The 19,827-nt window shown below is 33.5% G+C and overlaps 3 protein-coding genes across 7 annotated transcripts; all 3 read right to left on the reverse strand.

The window, feature by feature from the left end:
- Positions 1 to 78: 78 nt before the first annotated feature.
- Positions 79 to 7,866, reverse strand: LOC105109200 (myosin-3). Of its 2 annotated transcripts, none has more exons than XM_011003830.1 (17): positions 7,623 to 7,866; positions 7,241 to 7,334; positions 7,004 to 7,107; positions 6,877 to 6,915; positions 6,259 to 6,342; positions 6,067 to 6,128; positions 5,497 to 5,599; positions 5,179 to 5,319; positions 4,733 to 4,801; positions 4,580 to 4,636; positions 4,231 to 4,491; positions 2,978 to 3,061; positions 2,731 to 2,841; positions 2,319 to 2,389; positions 1,515 to 1,727; positions 1,201 to 1,294; positions 79 to 894 (listed from the first exon to the last, which is right to left on the reverse strand). In XM_011003830.1, exons 1-17 carry the CDS (start codon positions 7,623 to 7,625, stop codon positions 595 to 597), a joined length of 1,890 nt encoding a protein of 629 aa, XP_011002132.1. In that variant the 5' UTR covers positions 7,626 to 7,866; the 3' UTR covers positions 79 to 594. The 2 variants fall into 2 exon arrangements, with proteins under 2 accessions (XP_011002132.1, XP_011002125.1); XM_011003823.1 differs by having other exon boundaries at positions 7,004 to 7,112.
- Positions 7,867 to 9,022: 1,156 nt separating this feature from the next.
- On the reverse strand, positions 9,023 to 13,431 carry LOC105109216 (telomere repeat-binding factor 1-like). Of its 4 annotated transcripts, none has more exons than XM_011003855.1 (7): positions 13,329 to 13,431; positions 12,623 to 12,806; positions 12,230 to 12,447; positions 11,822 to 11,906; positions 10,772 to 10,855; positions 9,875 to 10,219; positions 9,023 to 9,426 (listed from the first exon to the last, which is right to left on the reverse strand). In XM_011003855.1, exons 2-7 carry the CDS (start codon positions 12,770 to 12,772, stop codon positions 9,412 to 9,414), a joined length of 897 nt encoding a protein of 298 aa, XP_011002157.1. In that variant the 5' UTR covers positions 12,773 to 12,806; positions 13,329 to 13,431; the 3' UTR covers positions 9,023 to 9,411. The 4 variants fall into 4 exon arrangements, with proteins under 4 accessions (XP_011002157.1, XP_011002148.1, XP_011002140.1 ...); XM_011003846.1 differs by lacking the exon at positions 13,329 to 13,431 and adding an exon at positions 13,114 to 13,320 and having other exon boundaries at positions 9,878 to 10,219; XM_011003838.1 differs by lacking the exon at positions 13,329 to 13,431 and adding an exon at positions 13,114 to 13,319.
- Positions 13,432 to 16,962: 3,531 nt separating this feature from the next.
- Positions 16,963 to 19,064, reverse strand: LOC105109240 (cysteine-rich and transmembrane domain-containing protein A-like). The gene is made up of 3 exons (XM_011003875.1): positions 18,824 to 19,064; positions 18,127 to 18,322; positions 16,963 to 17,357 (listed from the first exon to the last, which is right to left on the reverse strand). Exons 1-3 carry the CDS (start codon positions 18,873 to 18,875, stop codon positions 17,312 to 17,314), a joined length of 294 nt encoding a protein of 97 aa, XP_011002177.1. The 5' UTR covers positions 18,876 to 19,064; the 3' UTR covers positions 16,963 to 17,311.
- Between the last annotated feature and the right edge of the window lie 763 nt (positions 19,065 to 19,827).

A 19,827-nucleotide genomic window follows, 5' to 3' on the forward strand; every position in this document is an offset into this window, starting at 1 on the left:
AGAAAAAGAAGGATACTGTCCCACCCTACCGTGAAACGGTTTAAAGCACTAACATTCATTCAAGATAGACAATGAACTCACGCATAACGAGGCATGATCAAGCTTATAACTTCTTCATTCCATAGCAGTTTCCACCATGTGGCATGTACAGACCACAAAAATTTCCAGTGGGTTGTTTAAAGACAACAGGAAATGCATTCTATAATCGCTTAACAGAAACATTGACGATTAAAATACTGCGGGCAATACCGAAAGGAAACGTAAACATAACCTAGGAAACCTCGTTATTGAAATAAAATTACAACCCAGTTCATATAACTGTATTTTATGGAGCTAGCCTAACCATGTATATACAAAGGAATTTAACTCTAGTCCCTCTTACCCCTTTTCTTTCAAAACACCACAAGCACAATAACAGGCTGTGCAATGACAAGAAAAGCATTGGCTTTCATCGTTCACTCATTGAACTGCTCCAGATTTCGCACTGCACAAATTTTCATTTCTTCCCTCTTTGCAGAAAAGCCCATTTACTATGACCTCAACCCAATAGAGTATCGTGTGTACAGCACGGACCACATTAAATAAGCTTCCATCTCAGGAACCCTTTATGGTTTTATTGTCCTTTAGTATCTGACCTGCAAGTATCAGAAGCTCCACCATTTCAAAACCTGCAGCAGAAACAGGATCTATCTTCTCACTACTGTGTTCCCCACAAACATCAGTTAGCTTGTTGTGGAAACTTTCACCAAATGATGCATCATCTGCCTCGGCAGACCAACTAACGGGTAAGGAGCTTCCAAGGGCAGTCTTCACAAGTCCAGCCTCGGAAATGATATCATCAAGAGCTTCTGGCCTGCTGCTAACTGTACCTTCACGAGTATCTGACTCTCTGACCTATAAATTATGTAATAGCATTACATAAAACCTATTAGTTTCAAACTAAGAACCGACTGTCTGATCAAACATGGTGCACAATAACTTCTATGAAGCAGGTGATAAAATCAGCATCATATTAATGTTATTATGATATTGTTTGACCTTAAGAAAAAAAGGGAAAAGCAAAATTTCAACTGTACCACCATTCCAAACAGTAATTATATAATTGTAGCATCCTAGAAAGCTGATCCAGTGCTAAGCCAAAAATGAAGCATATCCCTGCTTGAAGAAAGGATCTTGTACCTATGACGAAGAAAAAATTACCTTTAGAAGTGCAAGGCGAAGTCTGTGAATTACAGAAATTAGATGATCCATGCTTTCCATGCTTTCATTGAGAGTGGCATTTTCAATCTTCATTCTGAGACATAAAGTATAAACATCCATTTCATTAACAGTTACTTTGTAAGAGAAGGGTTCTTTGTGTGTGCGTGGGTGGGTGTTTGGGTGTTGGGGGAAGGGAGGCAGCCCAGGCAGTCTTTGTAGATGTAATTTACTGAAAAATGTCAGAGGGTGTGATCTGACATGCAGGAACCAGCAATCAAGTGTTCAGTCGTGGAATTCAACCAGGTTTTACTAACCTCGCAAAATCCATGTCATTTGACCTTTTCCCAGAGAAACTCCCTGCACCACTCGTGGAAGCTTGAGCTTCATTTCTATCCAGCATGCCCATCCAACGTCTTAGATATGTCCTCTTCAGCAGATTTCTTATCCTTCCATCTCTTTCATGATTAGAAAGTCTTCTCTCCCCATTGTCACACAAAAAATCTTGTTTTATCTCACTGCCGACTTTCCTGCACAATATGTTATGTTACATTCATTCAGGTAGTTTTAGCCATCAGATCAAAGTGTGCATCTGTTAACAAGGGAAAATAATTCATGTGTAACTCAATACTTATTCTTAACAAGATGATTACTTTAAGGACATATCAAAAGAAATCCACAGTCGAATAAAAACAAGGTAGATCAACTAGAGAAGTGAATGGAAAAAAGTACTGCAGTCAAGGAGTGAACATCAGTCTGAAGGAAGGTTCAACATGCTGTGTGAAAACAGAATTGCAGACCTTTGATTTCGATCCAGAATAACCTCTAGGGGTTGCAGGATTAGCTTTATCAAAATTCACAATAATATGTAGTATTGCTCATCAATAACCTGTGTATCTTATTTGATAAAGCATTTTAACTTGATCTAGACTCGTACTTCAAATACATATTTAATTAATGCTAGACTAGCAGCGAATGCCTCAAAAAATAATTATATATATAAAAAAATCATGCAGCATAGCTTTGGGAGAATTCCCAGCAGATAACAGAAGTATAAAGAAACATTGATTTTAACAAAGCATATACTACAACATATTCTTTTGGAAAAGAAGAGATCATACTCTTGTAGTTGTTGATATTCAAGCTTTAACTGCGCCAACTCCATAAGAACTTTAACTTTTTCATTGGTGACCTAAACCATCACAACATTTGTACACTCATTGTGAGGTTAAAGAAGGATATAAATATTTTTACTTAGATAAATGCACATCAAACTTCATATTAGAAGATATTCAGATTTGGTGAGGAGAGTACTCCATGGAAAACATATCAAGAAAAAAGATGTTCCATTCTGCCTACTAACATTTTCATAATGTTTCCGTCGTGTGTGATAAGATAATTACTGTAGTGAAGCATAACTCTATAACTCCATTTAGAAATTTACAAAGATATTGCTGAGTTACTTGTAATACTCAGGTAAAAGAGAAACCAACATGAAAAACTTGCAAGTTACAAAAATTCCACGGGAATTACTTGTAGTAAGTTTCTTTGAAGCTCCTCTGTCTTTTTCTGAAGAGCCATGCTGACATTTCTCTCCAGTAAATGCCTTTCTTCCTGCTGAGATAAAAGCAATAGTGCTGAAACCTGAGAAAGAAACAAAAAAATAGCAGAAAGAGTATAATTATCTCAAATCACCCACATCACTTGAACATACAGCTGGCCAAAATAAATAGAGAATAAAGAGAGAGTAAAATTATAAAACATGAAATAGATCTCAAACCTTTTCTTGCAGTGCCTGTGCAAGGCCTTCAGACAAGTTGCCTTCTTTATCAGCCACGATATCTGGTGAGCCTTCGTCATTTCTCTATAGCAGGTGATGAACATAAAAATAAATAAATAAACACGACAGAAATAGTAGAACAAAAATTATGTTTGACCTTCTGATTCTGTTTAAGCATTTTCCTTAATGCTTTAAAATTTCCACATTAGTAAAAAGGCAAAAAGAATAATCAAATCACACCAAAACAGAAAACAGAGTTAACAGCTTTTTAGTAGAACAAAGTAGGGGTTAGCTGAGTTGCTACGCAAGAGGTGGCAAACAGGAAGAACAATTCTACTAGGCAACTATCACTTTCTTGATTTATTGAAATACCATACACCTAATTTGACACAAACACCTATACTTTTCACTCCATGCTCAGTGTGATGGTGGTTAACACTAAAAAACTAGGAGCGGTTGAGCTGAGATCCTTTCTGCTGTGTTAAGTGGGTACTGAAAAAACTATATGATGGTTAAAAAAAAAAGCCACGGCATTGGTAATCTCGTCTATAAAAAAAACTCTCACTACAAAAAGAATGAAGCAGATCTCAAGGAAGTTTAATCGTCATTGACCCATTTTTCTTCCCACAGTCAATAGGAAATTTTGGAATTGGATCATGTATCGAATTGAGGAAGATCAATGGAGGCTAGGTCAGCTTCCTTAGTTTCTATTTGCTAACTTCTCCCCATGCCAATGTTTTATACTTACAAGGCACATTTTGTTCTGCCAAATCCTGTGGTTGCAGCATTCCCTGGGCAGGATTGTGCCTATAATAGGAGTACAGGACCATTGTCTGACAGTTACAGAGACTATCATGCTAAGAGCTATATTAACACTAATCCAAATTCTATTTGCACCCACCACATAATATCTTCCCATAGACTCCAATATTAGCAAAGTAATAGAGAATAATATTTTACAGTTGGCAGACTAATATATTAATTAAGAATTATTTGTTGTGGTAAAGAATTATTTGATGACTCTTCCCCCCAGCTTATTTTGCCCACTGTCACCTCTAGCTGGCTAGTGGCTTATTTAGGCCCCGGGCTGTAGGGTCAAGACACCAATAAGGAACCACTTCCTTTGGCAAATACACAGGAAATGATTGTACACTAGCCTTAAGAATCTACTTGTGATGGTGAAGCAAATTGTTACTATGCGCACTACAGATAAAGAGACAGAAGACAAAGTACGAAGATAGTGATTGACCTACCTTGGATGCTAAGGCAGAATCGGCATCAGTACTTGTATGCAAATCTCCAAATTTATTTTCTTGAAGTTTTACAACTCTACAAAGCTCCAAATCTTGTTCTCTGGTCACATCAAATTGCTTGATCTTTTCTTCTGCCATATCAATAATCGATTTGAGATAGGATCTTTCCTCACCAAGTAAGTTTGTGATTTGATCTCTATGCTGAGAATGGTAATGGCGTAATTCTTCTATCCCAGCTGTAACCATTTTGTTCCAAAGCACCTGCAGGAAAGTCAACAATTTCATTGATTAGCAAAGGGATTTGGGGATCAAATTTAAAGCTCAAAAATCAAGGCATTAGTCTCCGCACTTGCTTCATTTCAAGTTCACGAACTTTCTTCTTTAAGTGATTTTCAATTTCCAAACCCTATAATCCACAACAAAATCTGTATTAAGCAAATATACAGCATAATAATACAATTACAACCTAGATAAAGCAGAAATTAACCAGATAAATTCATACCACTTGTAATTTGCTTTGAAGCTTATCCAGAGAGTTCCTCAGTGCCTCCACCTCTTCTTCTAATGCACTCTGTCTGATGAGAAGTTATTCAAGTTGCGTACAGAAAATATGAAGTAACTCTAGAGACAACTAAAATTCTTGTAGAAGCTGATGTAATAATTTCATGCTCTTTGCGGACCTAGGAAATGAATTAGACATTGTCAATTTCTTCACCATCATTACTTGCTTATGGATCTGGTAACATTCTTTAAATTACAAGGTTGATGCAGTGAATGTGAAAGAAACGGGTACAGGCTAGATACTAAGATAAAACAAGTGTTTGTTAAATTCAGGCTTCTAAAATAGTGACAGAACGATCCTATACATGGCGCACCATATGATGAGCACTAATGCTGATATGATGGGTACACAAGGAACAATCAAAAACAAAGGTCATGAGAACTTACAATGTATTTAGAAGTGGAAGCATCATTATAACTCCACATTTCTTCTGAGTCGTGTAACAGACAAGCACATTTATCATCCCAACTTGTATCCTCAAATCCCTCAAGAGAATACTGCCTGATCTCATAAAATTTGTTGACAACCTGTGAATGAAAGGTAAATAAGGAGATGAAATCTGAAGTTCACTGCACAGACATTTTCCATGTTTCAACTACAGACTAAAGATTATTATCATTACCATGTAATCTATATGCTGGATGTGTAAAGTTTTCAACTTTCAAGTACACTCTTGCTATTACCTAAGAACATGAAACAATTACCTTCTTGAAAGTCTCAATCTGCTCTTCTTGCTTTACTAGATCACTCTCCAGTGCATCATTTAGTCTCTTCTGTTCAAGAACATCTGAATTAAGCACTTCTAACCTGCATAAACAATTCTTTAAATATTCGATCATAAAAAGGTATTCATTCAACCAGCATCTCAATGATGATCACATAATTACAAACCATAAAATCCCTTCAAGAACACAAATGGAAAAGTCACACATGATAAAGGATACCTAAATTCACAGATGAACAGTTACGAAATCTAGACATGCAATGCCTCTACCTTTTTCAAAGATCGGGAAGATTTTGAAAGGAACAGAACATCACCATAAACTATTTATAGCATTCTTCCATATAAAATTAATAGCAAAATGATACTGATCCGATAGAATATTAAAATACACCGCAGGAAGTGTAACACTCAAAAGACTAACAAGATTTGCATCATAATCTCCAGATTACATAATGCAACAAAATAAGCAGTCAGTGGAGAATAACCTTTTACTTCTGTGACTTTGAACACAATATTAATACCAAAAACAGAGTATAAACATAACATGTACCTCTGCTGAATTTCATTAAATTTCTGGGACATGGATTCCTCCTTCTCCTTTGCTTTTTCAGCCTGCCATCAATCATTAAGGAAATTCTAAACCTTAAGAATATACATTCAGGAATATACTTATGAATGGTTATGGGTAAGAAACCAAAGTCAAGCATCTAATCAACAAATTTCAAAGAGACTTTTTCATAACCTCCATTATCGAAGTATCACGCTCAGCAAAAGCAGCAGCTACACAACCTTGGAAAAACTTAACCTGCTTCTCTGCCTCCATGTTCTGGAGAAAGAAAATGAAACGAGAAGTCAAGATTAATCATGAAAGAAAAATTACATCCACCAAAAAAAAAAAATAATAAATATTTTGAAAAAGAAAACAATAAAGGCTGATAGAAGCATTTCACAAACATCATAGCTAGCAACAATTGCTAATCCTGTCACCATCGCCAATTGCTTGTAGGTGAAACTTAAGTCATAACTTTGTAATCACCAAATTAGCATCTCCTCCAGATGTAAATATGGTAGTTGATCAAGCTAGGTCCTCAATAAAAGCTAACACAAGAAATGGCAATTGAAAGACAAAAAAATCTTGAATGGAAAATATATGAAGCTTTTGTTTGATGAGAAGTTGCTTCTTATGATGCCAAAGTATTATCTATTCTCTCCTGTTGGTTTATGCTGTCATTTGGTAGTTGTTGAATTCGTAATTCCCTCTGGTAGATCTTTGATAAAAATACTCACAAAAAAAGAATGATTGATGCCACATGCAAGCACAAACCGGAGTAAACATGTGCAGAGAGAGTGAGAGACCAACCTTTGCAGCCTCTGCTTGGTGTAGTTCGGCCAATTGGGTCTGAAGACAACATAGTAAACATGTAAGCTCTATAACAAAAGGCATCGAAAAGTGACAAAACAGCTAATAAATACAAAATTTTTCTCACTTTAATTCGGTAAGCCTCAGAAAGCTCCTCCTGAAGATTAAGATTATCTCTTGTGCAAGCAACCAACTGCCTTTTCAATTTCTCAATCTCCTGGACCAATCCAGCTGTCCTAATAGAGCATTATTTTAATAGTACAATCCTTATGTCTCCTTTCACTAGTAGTAACCCCGTAGAATAATAAAATGGGAAAATCCCGATCCTATACACAGAAAAATATAGATAAATAAATAAGTATACCTCTGGAAATGCATTCGAGTAGCAGCAGCAAGGTAACCAGGTCCAGCTTGCTGCATACACAATTGTTCGATATCTTTGTGCAACTCATCACGCTCTACAAGACAATACACTTCAATCACGTTATGGGGAAGGGGAAAAAAAAAGAGGCTACAAGCAAAATGGGTATATTTAATCAGTTAATAAAGCGCTGTATTTTAGACTCAGTTTGGTTTCCACGTCCAGGAACAGAACACAGATAAGAATTCTCGAATTGGCCTTTAAGTAATTTAAGAAAGAATTCTAAAAGAAAGCAATATAGCGTAAGAGAACAGCATCACTGAAGTTTTGAACAAGAGAGAAGGATCATTTGGGTCAGAAAGAAAGAAAGAAACAAAGATATTACCATGTTCCAATTGTTGGATTCTAGCAACCATGGACTCCTTGTCGTTTAAATTTGTATCCATCTCTGATTGTGAAAGAGAGATGGATTTTACAGCAAAACAAGAATCTAAATTAACTGGAATTTTATGGATTTGGTTATTATATGTGCGCGCGCGCGTGAATGGTAAAGAAGAGAAGGAAGGAGATGTATAATTAATTGCAAAGAAAAGGGAAGAAGAGCTGAACTGAAGGGCAAGACAGGAATATAACAAGTTGTTCATTTGTTTAATCTCCCGGAGCAACAACGTATTATTTGGTTTGTACGCCTGACAAGGCGGTGATTGTTATTTTTTAAAAAATAAAATAAAATAATATTAAAATAATGTTTTATATATTTTTTAAAATTATTTTTTATATTATTATATTAAAACTATTAAAAATATAAAAAAATATTTAAAAAAAAAAACATTATTTCAAACACATTACTAATAGTTTTTTTTTTCTTTTGCTGCTGTAAGGGTTTTTTCTCTCATAAAATGGTGGCAAATTGGGCTGTAGAGCCTTTTCTTTTAAAATAATAATTAAAAAAAAAAAATTGGTGTGTGCAGGTAATTGAAATGGATATGTCATCTTATTAAGATTTGTTTTTATTTGATAGTAAAAAAAAATAATTAAACTTGCTTTGTGTGTTAAGCCATTAATCAAAAAATAATTAATTGAAATGGATGTGTCATCTTATCCGTCTCTTTCTTTTTTAATTGTTTCAAAAATACATTTATTATATTAATTTGATGCAATAATAATATGATTTCTTTAATAATAAAGATATTCTCTCAAACATCTTTCACATTAACTTATTGGATTTAAAGAAACTAAATATGAATCTAAATATGAAAAAATAAGAAAAATTCAATAAATCCAAGTCAATATTGGAAGAATCCTGACAGCCTGGCCTTCGGGCCAAACCATAATGATGGTCGTGATTATTGTTTATGACTAATTGACAGCGTCCTAATCATTACCGTAAAATTTGTGAAGAAACGGCTGAGGTAAAGAAGAAACGCTCTCGAGAGGGGGGAAAATAGTAGTATAAACAAGGAAACATCTACCATACCAGCACGATTTCATTTACTTCTCCTCCATCAATATAGTTGGGGTTTTTGTTTCACGATTTGATATTTCGTTCCAAAAATATTTTTTTATTAAGAAATATTTTAAAATAATATATTTTTTATTTTTTAAAAGTTATTTTTAATATTAACATGGAAAGTAAGACGATATGATAACATTAAATATGAAAATATCCAAAAGATCCCTTAACATATAATCAGTTCTTTTTTAAAAACAAAAAGGGAGGAAGGGGACACAGTATCAGCTTTTTATCAGTTTCAATTTAAAAGAGAAAAAACTCCACTATATACAATGATGACTGGACAGTTTAAATCACAATGCCCCGAGGCTACTACACTGTTTAATCACATCACTGATCAATTTAATACAAGCATGGAAAGGACTAAGATATAGAAATAAACATTATAAATAATCCTGTTATTGCATTCTTCAACCACCCTACGGGTAAATATTGACACCAAAGCAGAAACTTGAGGAAATGAAATTGACATGTTCTGATCCAAAATTGTCTACAAGAATGAGCTGCCTATGCAATCTAACAAACCACCAGGATCCAGCAAAGGTCAACGCAGCAGCATAGATCATCCAAATAGGTCTTCCAATATTTACAGAAAACAATGTCAGCAAACTCGTGTCTCAGCATCAATAAAACTCCTTAGTGACCTTTTTGAGATTTTCCATCAAGCTCGAACTGTCTGCACATTACAAAGAAACTTCATTCATGATCTTATAAGGATAAATTCCTAAAGATGCAATGAAGCAAGAGATGCAAATGAAGAATCGCCTCCTGAAAAAGGATATTCATCATCATGAAGATCCAAGAATTGGTAGCAAACAGGACTTTACTGGTATCTAGTTTTCGGGCAATTACATTTTGTTAAGTTGAAGGAAAATGTGGGGGTGAATTCATGATGCATCATTAGCCTGATGGACTACCCAGAATAGATCCAAGCTAAAACAACCATTCAAGGAATAAGCAATTCAAAAAAGATTCAGGAAATCACGGGTGGGTGTGGGTTTTATGTTTCAACTTTCAATTTCAAATGCAAAACAGCTAATTATTTTGTTACAAGACAACTGATAAATGGCTTCTCAAACATTTCAAAACCGATCACTAAGAGAAGATCCAGTGATGAAGTTTACCATCTTAGGGGCAGTCCTTCCTTTCAGTGTCTTCATAGCTGCTTCCGCAAATGCTTGTGCTGCCTCTGCATCAGCTTCTGCTGTCTCCGCCTCCCTTGCTGCCTCTTCAGCTACTGCTATAGCAGCTTCTGCCTCCGCAACCGCTCGAGCCGCTACCTCAGCAGCCTGTTCTGCGGTCATAGTCCTCATCTTCCCCAGATCCAAATCAATCTGAGACATTGTAAGTATATTGAAATCATCCCTTTCAATTTTGGGAGAGATCCTCTGTCTTCCTTCAAAGAATAAGGGAGAAACCCTTCTCTCAGCAAATGCTGAAGTAGGTGCAATTCTATACTTCCGTTTAACCTGCAAAAGAGAACGCAGCTGGATGTGATTCCACATTAAGACATCAAAGTACAATTAGCGAGAAAGGAAACCAAAAGAGAGACAAAGTATTTCTTTTTTTAGCTGAAGCAGGATTTATGCAAACTAGATATTCAACTCAGCTTAAAATCTTTTCTCAGACTCAAATTCCAATGGGAAATAAAAATACACTTGAAGAATGAAGATACAAACTGTGGCAGGGGATACACATGCTCTCACTGACTTCCTTGTCCCCAAACTTCAGGAAATTAAGACTGTAAAAAATAACCAACAACTAATGCAAGCCTCTAAATCTATAGCATCTTCTAGTGTCAAGCTGGCTATCAACAATAGTCAGTCACAATCCAAGTGTCTAAACGCATCACTAAATGTTCAATCCTGATCTGAAAAAAAGTATTACTTAAAACAAATAAAATTGTACATTAGCCATTTCAAATTACCAGCATTTAATATTCTACACTATTTAAATGCAAGCATAGCAATTACAAGTGTCAAATAAGTTACTGTGACACAACAAGTTTGGAGCATAATTACCTTAATCAGTTTACCATTTGCTGCCAGATACTTCAATTTAGCTGATAATATCCTCTTAAAGTCATTTGGTGGCCAATATTGTTCCTGTAATATAAGCCAGGAAGGTCAGCTAACTAAACAAACAAGCTTCTTAACATGAAACTATATAAAAGACACCATATATGATAATAACACAAACGCTTCCTTCATATGATATGGCCCAAAAAAAGGGAAAGATGAATTTTTAAAATGTCAACATAAATACTACCTTGCCCAACAAAATATCATTGGCACCTGTCCCGAAAACTACCCTGCCCAGAATTTTATGTTATTATCACCTGTCCCAGAGATTATCCTGACTAGAACTTGTTGGCTCAACATATTACCAGTCGTGATAAGTGAATAATTGCAATATAAAAGGGTAGTAGATTTTAAATTTATCTGTACTGTGTTATCCAGTCAGGCATAAGCAATCTAGTGTAAGGCATTGCCCTAAAATTATTCTAAACAGTGGACATATATTCCTTAAAGCAGAAAAGTTATAAAAGGGTAGCAGGTTTTAAATTTATCTGTATTGCACTGTCCAGTCAGACATGGGCAGTGGTGTAAAACATTGCCCTAGAATTATTCTAAAACAGTGGATACATACTCCTTAGAAGCAGAAAAGTTAAAAAGAGTGACCCCCAGTGTTGTTTGGCTTCAGACAAGAAACATGATCAAAAGACCCTCTGAAAATATTAAATAATTGTTTATTTTGTACAAGATAAATAATGAGAGAATTATCAGCCATATGGATTGATCAAATTTGAATGAAATCCAACTTTCAGATCATTGGGCATTAGAAAAAATAAGAAAATGCCTCAACCTTCTGTCTAGATTTTTAAAGCTATATTAGAATAGCCAGTTTTGTATTGTCTGTTTTAAAACTTAAATTTGTAGATTTTGTATTTGATTCTTAAATTAGCAGTTGCATTAATGTTAATAAGGGCTTGTGCTACTTTAAGTTGGATCTACTACAACCATTGTAAGAAAAAAAGTTCAATTCTACAGGATTTACAAACGAAGGAGCACCTCTATGTATGAAGCAATTGCGGTCTTATGTGAACCTCCAGGCTCCTTCAAGCTAGTTATTGCCTCCATTATAAGATTATCCAGCCTGGAAAGATGGTTACCGGTTAACAAACCCGAAAAAAAAGATATGTAATATCCAACAGTTACTGATTGTGTTCATATAACCAACCAACAGCCACAAGCACTAAAAAAATATTCAAGGTCAGACACTGAATGCGAGCAGTAAGAAAAAATATGAAGTCTCATACATGCTAAACAAACAGTTCAAATAGCTAGTAAAATGTGATGCAGGAATGATAACTAACAGGTAGCCAATGAATACAAGAGAATGCATGAATTTCATGATAAGTGAATTTCGTGATAAGTATTTGGTTTCTTTTTTTCTTTTGATTATAAAAAATGTCTGACCTTACAGTAGTCCTCTTCGGATTAACAACAGGCAATGCAGCGCTGCTAACTGGAAGAGGCTTGGCATCTGGAATATCTTCATCGCTTTGAACAACAGTGCCAACAGACACAAGGTTCTCATCCTGTCTATGGACATGGTGTACTCTTTTAGGTGCTAACTTAGGCTTCTCTCTCGAGCCATACCCATTTACCATTACACTCATGTTTCTCCATTTGTCCTACCCACAAAAAACAAAGATCAATCACCTTGAATTGCATTATAAAAACATAGAGACAAACTTCTGATCCCACGAATTCACTAAATTGATCGATCAAGTAGCTGAACATCGAAAGCATTGACCATATTCCACAAGCATTAACATCCTCCTTGAAGAAATACTTCAGCGAGCTAACCTTAAGGTCCACATTCGAACGCAGATACAAGACACCACTAAATTCTGGATCTTTAAGAATCGTGCGCCATTTTCCAGCTCCATGCTTAATCACTCCAGCTTTTAGCGCTGCTTCTTCTTCTGCCGTCCATTTCTGTTTGGGTGCACCCATCAAGCTTATCAATAAATAAACTCCCCAAACAAACCTGTGATTAACCAGTCCGTTGTATCAGCAAATGCAAAGCAAAAAAGAGGGAAAAAAAACCATCAACAGACAAGTCAAAACCCAAAAAAAAATGATTCAAGAAACCAAATAAGTATCCTCATCAATGATATTTACAGTTACTCCTGAAATTTTTGAAGCTCGAAGCATATTAGATGGTATTTACCCTTTCGGTTCTATATCTTAAACTAATTGAAAAAAGTCGCATCCAACCCGATAAAAATACTATTGATCTGATCGAAAAATTATATATACATAAAATCAATATCCAGTTTCCATGATCCACCCACAAATCAGGTTCTTCTAGGCTCATTCTTCGCTCAATTTCACTTGCCCGCGACAATACCGAACACAAATCATCGAATTGTAGAAAAAATATAATTCCCCAAAAAAAACCTGGATTCTCAATTCTTATTGAAAATCGCCACTTAATAGCATCAAAAAAATAAAAATGGAAATCGAATTCCAAAAACAAGGAGAAGGTATTGAAAAAATAGAGAATTACCCCAAATTGATTCTGTAATTTAACAAACCCTAACCCTAGAGAAGGGAAATGTTATTTGCACAAGAATATTTTTCAAATGACTGAAGTATCCTTTCTAGATGCTATAGAGTTTTTATTCTCTTTCTTTTTTGTAATTACCCGAAACATTTGGAAAATATGAACGTTGGATCTCATTTATTTTTAAAAAAAAAAATAAAACGTTTTCTCTTTTAATTAGATTTTTCTACTGTTTAATTAAATAAAATTATAATAAAAATACCAAGATAAAAGATAAAAAACTAAAATATAAAACATAAAAAAAAAATGTGTAGTTATTTTTAAATTCACGGGAATTTTTATTTTGGTATATAAATTAATTTTTTTTATTTATTGGTTTTTATATTAGAGAGAAGAAATAAAATCTAGCTTAAAAAAACAAGATAAGAGAAAAAAATTATTGATTTTTATTATTATATTAATTAAAATGATCAAACTTTATATGATTCTATTCAATTTAATAAATCTATTAGTAGTGGTTTTAGACTTTCTTATTGAACTAGAAAGTAGATCTAACTCAATTTTTTTATGGTATATTTTTAAATCTTTTAGTTAATTTAAAAATGTTTTGAGTTTGAACATTAGTTTAGTTTTATTTAGAAGTATAAGGTAATTTTTTAGATTTTTGAAAAAAAAACAAATAAAAAATAGATTTTAGAGAATTTTTAATTTTTAAACCATTACAGTGCTAATCATGATTTCACTAACTTATTTTTAAAAAAAACATGCTAATCATGATTTCACTAACTTATTTTATTTTTTTAAAAAAAAAAGCACAAGTGACCTGAGATAATTAAAAATAAATAAATAACTAAGGCTATAGACTTAGGCTTTTAAATTTAAGTCGGGCGTGTAATCATGTCTTATTTTTTTTTAATTTAAATTTTTTAAAATTAATATTTTTTTAAAAATATAAATAAATTAATCTACTGAATTTAAAATTAATCAATAATAGATTTGAGTTATTATTTAAAATTAACTTTAGAATTTGGAGATTAAATTCAAAATATCTTCATTTCCAAATTATACAAGATTGTAATTTATTTCATGAATAGTAACTAGACAATAAGATTTTTAATAATTTCTATTTTATAATCAAGTCAAGTAAAATAACCTTGATTGACTCAAATTAATTAAATATATTATTATTACCTGGATTATTAAAAAAATTACTTTGGATATATTAAATTTTCAATTTTAATCAAAATTCCAGTTACAAATAAAGAATACACTATCAACACCAATATAAATTGTTTTACAATAAAAAAATTAAGCCGCTGCCTACCATTGAAATATTTTAATATTTATTTAATGTTCACGTTCTATGAAAGAGATTGGCCCTCTCGAGGAAATTTTATCAGATATAAAAATATATTGACTCCCATAACAATTACTGGAATCTTGCATTTCCAGTAACTGTCATGAAAATATTTATTACTATTATTATTATATGGTCTTTCAAAATTCATATAACATATAAAGGGTATTATTAAATTTGATGAATACAGATTAATTTAATTAAAACAAAAATAATAGATTGCCAGAATGATTGCATTTTACTTTTCTTTTTTTACAAGTCGTCTTGCAAAATTTATAAGAAATATAGAAAATGGTAGAAATAATTATCATAACCATAGAAAACATTAAAAGGTTTAAGTTTTTTTATTTATTATTATTGTACATAGGCAGCGTCCATAGAATCGCGTAAAAACTTACTATTCATTTTTAATAACTTTCTTTACCTTTAAAATTTTATTTTAGTCTATTTGGTTTTAAAATCAATTACTTTTAATTTTTTAAATAAAAATAAAATTAAAAAAAGATAGATATAAATAAAAAAGATATTAAACATGGAAAGCATGCGAGAGATTTCATGTAAAATATATTTAGATTTTCAAAGAATAACATAATTTATACTTTTTTAAAAATTTTAAAAAATAAGTATTGGCGCAAAAATTTATTTGCGTTGATTTTTAATTACCGATGAGAGAGAGAGGAGGATTATCTCAAGAGAAGAGGGCCAATTTTGGAGGAGAAGAGGTTACAAGTCCAGACACGACAAAGAAATCAAACATAGAACTTCAGATTATATGAATTTTGTTCTAACGTCTCTCTCTCTCTCTCTCTCTCACGACTCCCAAAACAGCTCCTCTAGGACACAAATGACATTTCATGGGCAATCACTCTTTCTTTTTAATAAATAAATAAATAAACAAACAATTTGGGCATCGCATTTTTCTTTCTGTTTTTCTTGCTAGGGTTATTGGAAAATTTTTGGCAGCGATGCATTGCTCAACAGTGAGGCCCAAAGACAACTACAGGGGACCACCTCTAATCGGGCTTAAAAGACAACATTAGTCTGGGGACGACGCTAGGTTTAGTTGGACTTGACTCGCATGCTCACATGTATGCTTTTGTCGCATGTTCATATTTATATCTTATCTGTTTGTTTCACAGTGTCTCTTTTTCTCCGCTACAGGAAGAAAATTTTATTGAGAGAGAGAGTGAATATAACGATTCAGTCCTGTTAAATATAAGCTAAGAGCATGAACTTGGAAAAGGCTCCTTGCTAAAGGTCAACGAGAAAGCTTAATGTAATATTTGGTTTATAAACAAATTATTCACTGAGAAGATGTTTGATTGTTATTTCAATTCAATTTTATACATATTTTAAATAATATAATTATATTTAATTATATGATTTAGTATTTTATTTCGAATATAACAACTATAATAATTGCACTTCCATGCTCCAAAAGAACTAGATTTTGGTATCCTGATAACAGCTATCTTTTAATATCAAGAAAATGCCAGCTAACGGAGCAAAAAACAACTCGCAAAGCAATGCTCTGACCGTACACAAAAGAGAAGCCCCCTCCCCGCCAGCCCGGTGGCGCGTTTAATTGTTGTTTCCTTTCCCGGAAGATGACAAGAGAAGAAATTGACCAAACGAAAGCGAAAGAACCAACGAAGACACGGCAAATACACGGCATTTGCTGCACTGCGTTCCCCAAAAGTTCATTTATTTATTTATTTTTATTAAAAATTAATTTTATTTATAAATTTTTAATTGTTTTGAGGTGTTGATTTCAAAAATAATTTTAAAAAAATAACTGTAAACCCACTCCCATCCAGAGCACTTCTCTTCCAGGACAGAACGCTTATAGAACCCCTATGTAACTAGTATTCACCGATTAACTCTAGATATTCAGGCATACACTCCACTACAAGCACAATCTGAAAGTCAAATTTTTCCTATCGGCAGACTTGTCTTGTGTAAAAAGGCAACAACGAAGTGGAAACAAAGGAAATGACCTCAACAGCACTTCGTCGAAATTAATCATTTAACCAAAGTGTATGGCCAAAAAGGGCTGGTTGGCTTCCACCACAATAATGCCAACGACTTTGCTAGGAGTTGATTCCCTCGTCTTCTCACTTTTCCCTCTACAGCAAGATAAGCATAGAACAAAATTCCAACATGTGGCCCAGGCAAAAGTTCAAGAAATGGCACATATTCTCTAGGCAACCAAACTTTTTAGCTCTCGCGCTTCCAAAAGATGGAAATCTAACCATTTAAAACGAATTAACATGTCATATAAATTGGAGGAAACAAATAGCTGACGAATGTATTTCCACTTGGTAAGATCACAATTCCAAACAATTTACAAACATCTAGAATAAAAGCTAGTAAATCATAGCGGCAAGGAATTTGAAAGTGAAGCGCGCACAAACGCATGGGAAGATGAACAAAATGTTCGCTTCCATGCAAAGGTTCAGATTATTTATGCAAGATGAGCATTAAAAGAAGAAATAACAGACTGGACAGGAGGGCTTAAATCAATAAGAATAGCATCATTGTATAAATCCCTTTGAAGGACGCTCAGATGACCATTGCAAATCAATCATCATACTTCTATCGAATCAATCACCCCACCATAGCTCTCTCATCAAAAGCAGGCATCCAGGAGACAGCAGCAGCACAGAGCAGCCAAACTACACGTGTCAAAAGAACATAAAATTAAAACATCATTATGATATATCGCAACAAAAACATTATCAACGGAGACGGGAGATAATTTCCCAGAGGAAACACTGCGCCATGAAATTATAGCCCTACAGAAAGCAAAGACGCCATCACACAACTCAAACTCAGCCTCTGCATTTGCAACTCTATAAAACCAGAAAACAGAAACATGACATTACGCTATCACGAACACACACAACATAATCAGTGGCACGGCTCAAGTACATGTGGACAACACGATCACAAAACACATTACACAATCGCAACTCAAGTTCATGTGAACACCACTATTGAACTGCTAAAAGATTGATTAAATATTTCAGGGCGTGAAGCAAGCAATTTATTAAAAATGGCTGAACCACCAAACTAGCAGCAGTCTAGTTAAGATAACTCTGACTACGTTGCAGCGTGATACTATTACTGTGGCGGGTTCCAAAACATCGGAAATACAAAAACGGTCAGGTTTGACCAAGATATGAATAGAAAATTAAATGAACAAACCATCTTTCTTCATCAGTTATCCGTAGACGGCAATATAGAAACTTCAAACCTAAAAGTACCTAATCTTTTCGACAGCCGCAAGATAAACAGGAGATGTAAGCAACCGAGTTGACTCGATTATTTTGAACAAGAATCCAGATTAAACATAGTCCCGGATCTAGATTATCAAAACCAGATATAACAAAACTTCGCATTGCAAAATGAAATAGAAATGGGAGAGAGGGTGTTGGTGCCTACCATCCTTCCATGCAACCAGGCCCAGAACTTCCCTGTTGTTGACGGGGTGGTTCGCCATACTGAGGAGCATAGGGTGGAGGAGGAGGATATCCTTGTGGTGGATAACCTTGGGGTGGATAACCTTGTGGATACCCTTGCGGTGGGTATCCTGGTGGTGGATAAGCGTCCTTGGGATATCCTTGATCTGGCGGATAACCTATTGAAACAAAACGAAAAAAACCCCAATATTTATTAGATCTACCAAATCCCATAAATCAATAACAAAAAACAAAAATCAAACACAAAAAACATGATTTTCATAGGAAAAAACTGCATTTATATCTTTGTTAATTTTTAATTTTTTGAAAAAGAAACAAGCTTGACTTGCTTCAAATCAAGGGGAAAACCTATTAAAACAAACAACAAGACTCCAATATTCATTAGATCTAACAGATCCCATAAATCAGTAACAAAAACAAAAAAGAACCCATGATTCTCATAGGGAAAAAAAGGACGCGTCTAAGGAAAAGGATCATATTCTATAAGTATTTTTAGAGAAAAGAAGCAAACTTGAATTGCTTCTTTATTAAAAAAAAAAAAAAAACTTTAATTGTTTTTTTATTAAAAAAAAAAAAAAAACTTTAATTGTTTTTTTATTAAAAAAAAAAAAAGAAGGAGAGAGAGAGAAAAGGATTGAAGGGTTATGAGTGATCAATACCTTGAGGAGGCGGGACACCAACAGGAGGTTGTTGCTGGTTGTAGTAACTCATTTCTCTACAGAGATTTTAGAGAGACCAATTTTATCTTCTTGGACTCTTTTGTTGCGGAGAGAGAGGAAAAACGATGCACGCTGTATCTGGATTCTGGAGGTTAGGTTGGCAGTGGGCTGTTTTTATATAAGAAAAGAGAAGTAGTTGGTTTTTACAGAGGACGCGCTAGCCAGGGGAGACAGAACCAAAGTAGGTTTTGCTTTAGGAGCTTTTTAAAGTAAGGTATAAAATATAAATTAAATTAAATGCGTGTTTTAGGGGGGTGGTTACTAGTGATTTTGACGTGTTAGCAGTTACAGGGTGTGAAAACTGTGAATAGACATGTGACTAAGATTGGAAATAATTATTCGGAGACATTTTCAGATATCGGTTATTTATAGGATTATTAGATAAATTTATATTAAATCAACTTAGATTTATTTTTTATTTAGATTACTGTTATTTTTCAAAAAAAATAGTATCAATTGAATCAAGTTTATCCAGTCAAGTCAATTGAGTATTTAAAAAATTAATTAATTAAATCAATCATATGATATAATTTAATTTGAAAAATTACTAAATTAAATTCTTTTTTTCTAGGGTATATTAGTGACAAATAACAAGTAATGAAATTGGGTTTAACAACCATGAAAAAAGAGATTCTTTTTTTTAAGATTAATATGGATGTCCGGGCCAGTTTGCGGGTGTCACAACTAATCTTATAGATTTTAAATCTAATGATTATATAAGTCTTTAATAACCATAATATGACATAAATCTAAAACACGGAAAAAAAAAAGTTTTTGATCAACAAAAAACTAATACATGTAAGGTGTTTTTTCATGAAAAGAATTACCTCTAGATTTGAGTGATTTATATTGTTACATTTTAAAAAATGTTTTTGAGTAAAAAAATTAAATTATTTTTTATTTTAAATTAATTTTTTAAATATTTTTATATTTTCAAATAAAAA

Source organism: Populus euphratica, unplaced genomic scaffold (genome assembly GCF_000495115.2).
Source record: "Populus euphratica unplaced genomic scaffold, PopEup_1.0 scaffold3.1, whole genome shotgun sequence".
Taxonomy (NCBI): Eukaryota; Viridiplantae; Streptophyta; class Magnoliopsida; order Malpighiales; family Salicaceae; genus Populus; species Populus euphratica.